The sequence below is a fragment of the Medicago sativa genome, chromosome 4 (genome assembly GCF_051527215.1).
Source record: "Medicago sativa cultivar Bolivia chromosome 4, Bolivia_mono, whole genome shotgun sequence".
NCBI classification, from domain to species: Eukaryota; Viridiplantae; Streptophyta; class Magnoliopsida; order Fabales; family Fabaceae; genus Medicago; species Medicago sativa.
Genome location: NC_140752.1, coordinates 100,067,957 through 100,072,634, shown reverse-complemented (window position 1 = coordinate 100,072,634; position 4,678 = coordinate 100,067,957). Strand labels below are relative to the sequence as shown.

At 37.7% G+C, this 4,678-nt stretch overlaps 1 protein-coding gene across 1 annotated transcript; it reads left to right on the top strand.

Moving 5' to 3' along the window:
• The first annotated feature begins 3,066 nt into the window (after positions 1–3,066).
• LOC146934668 (uncharacterized) lies at positions 3,067–3,807 on the top strand. Its single transcript, XM_085707932.1, has one exon. The coding sequence runs from the start codon at positions 3,067–3,069 to the stop codon at positions 3,805–3,807; it is 741 nt and encodes a 246-aa protein (XP_085564058.1).
• Positions 3,808–4,678: the final 871 nt, after the last annotated feature.

Sequence of the window (4,678 nt, the reverse complement as noted above, 5' to 3'; positions counted from 1 at the left end):
AAGAATAGTTTGAAGTAAGATTTGGATTTTTTAAGTTTGTTTTGTCTCTAAAAAATGTTTGGAAAAGATGAAGGAAAAAGAGAGAGCAGCGGCTCTGTTTTTTTTCTTGTTTAAGAAGAAGAAGAATCTTTGATCGGTTATGTCATTCTTGCTGGACCGGTTCGGTTGAACCGACCCGTTCCTGAACCGGTCCAGCTTATTTGAACCGACCCTTTCATAACCCAAGCCCATTTCCAACCTGTTTTGCTAAGCCCAATTGCTTTGGTTCACTACTGTTTTGCCAAAGTGCACTCCCAGTACTGCTTGGTACACCCCCCCTGCATTTCGTCCAAATTTTTAAATCGCTTGCATTTTCTTTAGATTTCTTGTTGGCTTATATACTTTTTAGCATCTCATTCATTGATATCTAAAATCATATCATATATTTTATTTTAAAACTCATATGCGCTTTGACTTTATTTCATATATTTTGATTAGTGTGTTAATCTTCATATCATGCATGTTTTTATCTAAATTAGTTAATGGTTTAATTTCTATCCCATGCATATTTGTACCTTTAATTTAGCTAGGCTTTTGAAAAGAACTTCGTATCATGCATAATGTTATTGTATTTGTTTATTCATTAACTCCATTTTCATCATATGCATTCTAGCCTATATAGGCTTCTAAACACAAAAATCATCTCATGCATTTTTAAACTCATTTTGGGGCTTTGCTCCGAGCATTTTAAAACTTTAATCTCCATGGCTTTTATTTCGCTTTAGTGTTTTAACAGGCTTTATTTCATGCATCCTAAATGTTTTTTACTCCATAATATCTTATGTTGATCTTGCTTTAATATTTCAATTTCTACTTCATACACTTCCTTGATATTTCAACATCATGCATTATTGTTAATTTATATGTTGGCTTTGAAATCATTTTATGCATCTTTTGGTTGTTGTTTCGTTTTTGGTTCTCGATACCAAACATTCTTGCAACCTAGCTTTAAAATTCAACTCTAATCCCATGCATTTTACATTTTTCACTCCATGATATCTCTTGTCAATTTTGCTTTAATCTTTCAATTTCTATTTTGTGCGTTGTTTTAAAATTTTGACATCATGCATTCTAAGTCTCATATTATCTCGTTATATTTTGCTTGCTTTAATTTTAGTATAATCTCATGCATTTTCTTTTCCTATAGCAATTTATTTATTCCATGATATTTAGTGTGTATAACTAGGAATTGATGTAATTTTCTTTTTGAGCATTTTTATTTCTTGCTTTAGAATGCCCCTAGGATGGTATGTAATAGCTTAGTAATTGCACACACCGACACTTACACCGACACCATATCACTTTATTTATCGCTTTTATCTCGCTTTATGTTTCCGCATCGTTACGCTACTTTACCGTTAGTTTAGTCAAACTTTTTATCTCAAAAATCAAATAAGCGAAAGTCAAATTATTTTCTTAATAAACCTTGGGTCCAAATCCAAGTTGTTTTCTCTTTATTTTCTTAATCAAATTCCTAAATGAACTTTAATTAAACTTAGACAAAATTTCTCAAATAAAATGAAACAACCCCACTTCTATTTTATTCTTCTATGCCTTGAGGTCTCGCAACCCTTCTCAAAATCATTTTCAAAATCAAATTAAAATCAACCCAACCTACAAAAATATTTTTGAGAACGAACTACGGCGGTTTTGATCCCTTTTAAGGGTACGTAGGCAGAGGCTTTATTCCTTTCAAATCGATCAAATAAAAATGACAAAAACTCCTACTTCTTCTCCCTCCATTCTTACACTCATACTTTAATCAATAAATTTTCAAATAAAATAAAGTTAGAAAGAGGTTCTCACGGAGTACCGTGAACGACGCGGGTGCCTAACACCTTCCCGAATCGTAACCAACCCCCGGATCCAAAAAGGGTTTTTCAATCTCTTTTTCCCTTCCCAAGAATAAAATCGAGCAAGTCCGGTAGATTGAAGGTTCAAGTTCAATTAATGGCTTGACACCCGAAAATCTTGGTCTACAAAAATGGCGACTTCACTGGGGATCCTACGCGGGTTTAGCCCACCTTTCTTTCTTTATTACTTGTGCTTTATCATTTGTATATACTTTGTAGAATATTTTTACGTGAGTGGTGGGACAAAATCCTATACCCGGACTTGAGTGAAACATAGGATATAGGACGGGGTAAAATCATAGTGACATACCAAGAGCATTCTTGGACCATGTTTACAAGTGATAACCCTACTCGGCGGAGGCCTCACGGAAGGTAGTAGTCTTGTTAACATGAGCATTCGTGTTGGCGTTATTACTTTCAATGTGAGTGTCCGGTGAAGTCGTGGACCTTAGTAACCCTTAACCCCACTTGGCCTTTTTAGGACGTAGTGCGGAGACTGAACCAAGAGCATTCTTGACTTTAGTTGTCACGCGATACTACACTCAAACTAGACTTCCTTATGGATGACATTGGACTAGGAGCATTCCTACGCACCGATAAATTCATAAGGGTAGTTGTAATTTGGGAACTTGGTAGAACCTTGTTACAAGTGCAAATGAAACCATAGTCCTTACCAAATGGCGTTGTTATCCCTTAGCTCCAACTTTGTGGAACTTAAACCTCATCATGTATTCTATGTATTCTAGCATAATCATGCATACATGCATTCATTCATAAACCTTTTTTTCATCAAAAATTGAAGGACTTAGCCAAGTTATTTGTAAACATCAAAGGAATGGACCTTGTAAGAATGAACACCAAGCAATACAATTTCAAAAAAATCTTAACTAAGCCTTTGCTTTTGTTAAAGAACTTCGTCCTTGGTTTCGTTCTTACCTCTTGAAAAAGGAACCGATTGCGATATCTTTACAATTTTCAAATGAAACCCTGTTCCTCTACAATGTTTACAGATTAGCTTCGATAAGTCCTTCAACAAAAAAATGTATATTTTTGCATAAACATATCATGCATCACTTTGCATCCATAGTTTCTACTCAGTGTCTCACATTGTGTCTTCTCAATAAAAGGTCAATGCATCAGTCTACTCGTATCTACAACACTCAGGCAAATCAGAATGGATCATTTTGAACAAGAGAACCACAAGCTTCGTGAAGAGGTGACAACCCTCCGGGTCGAAAATGAGATTTTGAGGAACTTAGTGTCTTTGATTACGGTTGCACAGAGTCAACCATCATCTCTTCCTATTGTCAGTACTCAAGCTCAGACGGTTGCTTCCACAACTCCGATTTCAACAGTGTTTGCTAGTACTCCTCAACATGCTATGTTGGAAGGTTATCTCTGGAGCACACCTTTAAGTTCTGGTGAAATATTCCGTCCTGTTATCTCTAAGGTTCAAGCTCCTTTTGTGCAACAGACAACACCTATCTCTCAATCGGGCCCTTTGATCCCTCAAGCTGCTATGACCTATTCAGCTCCTTTGATTCATACTACTCAGCAGGGCCCTAGACCCATCTATCACTCAGGAAATGTGGTTGCATATGACCGGATAGCTGAACTGGAAGGAAAGTTTGACAAAATACAATTGGAATTGAAAGCTCTCCGTGGGAAAGAACTGTTTGGGAAAAATGCTTATGATCTTTGCTTGGTTCCCAATGTCGTTATACCACCCAAATTCAAAGTCCCTAATTTTGAGAAGTACAAAGGGAACACTTGCCCTGAGCTTCATTTGGTAATGTACGTGAGAAAGATGTCTGCTCAAGTAGGTAATGATGAACTCCTTATCCACTGTTTCCAAGATAGTTTGACTGGTGCCGCACTGATATGGTACATGAGTCTGAGCAAGAATGATATATAACTTTCAGTGATTTGTGCGAGTCTTTCGTCCAGCGATATAATTACAACTTGCACTTGGCCCCAGACAGAAAGGAACTGCAGGCCATGACCCAGAATGATAATGAATCCTTCAAAGCTTATGCCCAATGATGGAGAGATGTCGCCAAACAAGTCCGTCCACGTCTAGAAGAGTTGACCGAGATTTTCCTGGAAACTCTGGATCCGTTCTATTTTGAGCATATGCTTGCAAGTGCATCTGGCGATTTCGCGGATATGATGACCGCGGGCATGCGTATTGAAGATTGGGTTCGAAAAGGACATTTGATCAAAGAAGTTGTTCCCACTAATGGTTCATAAGAGGAAGACCAGGAAATGAGTGTGGCAGAAATTCAGCCTCAACAACAGTATCTGGCTTATCATCCTGTGGCCGCTATTATGCCTGTCACAAATGCTCCGCAAAGTTCGGGTTATCAACCCCAGTTTCAGCAATATCCACAACAACCTCGACAACGCATTTCAAGGAAACAGATTGACCCTATTCCCATGACGTATGCAGAGTTGTTTCCAAAGTTGCTTGAAAGGAATTTGGTCTCTCCCAAGGCACCTCTACCAATGCCAGCAAAATTGTCAGCCCGGCATAGGCCCGACCTCTTTTGTGCTTTCCATCAAGGGGCACCAGGTCATGATATTGAGCATTGTTGTGCGTTGCAGAAGATAGTTCAGAAGTTGATCCAGAAAAATCTCATACCTTTTGAAGAGTTTGAATTGGAATATGCAAGTTAATCCGCTATCGGATCTTGGAACCTGATGTTGATGCATTGAATGTTTAGCTGCAATTGGGTCTTTGCTGATGTTTCTTTCTACTACTCATCTGTTTAATTAATATGTTTGTT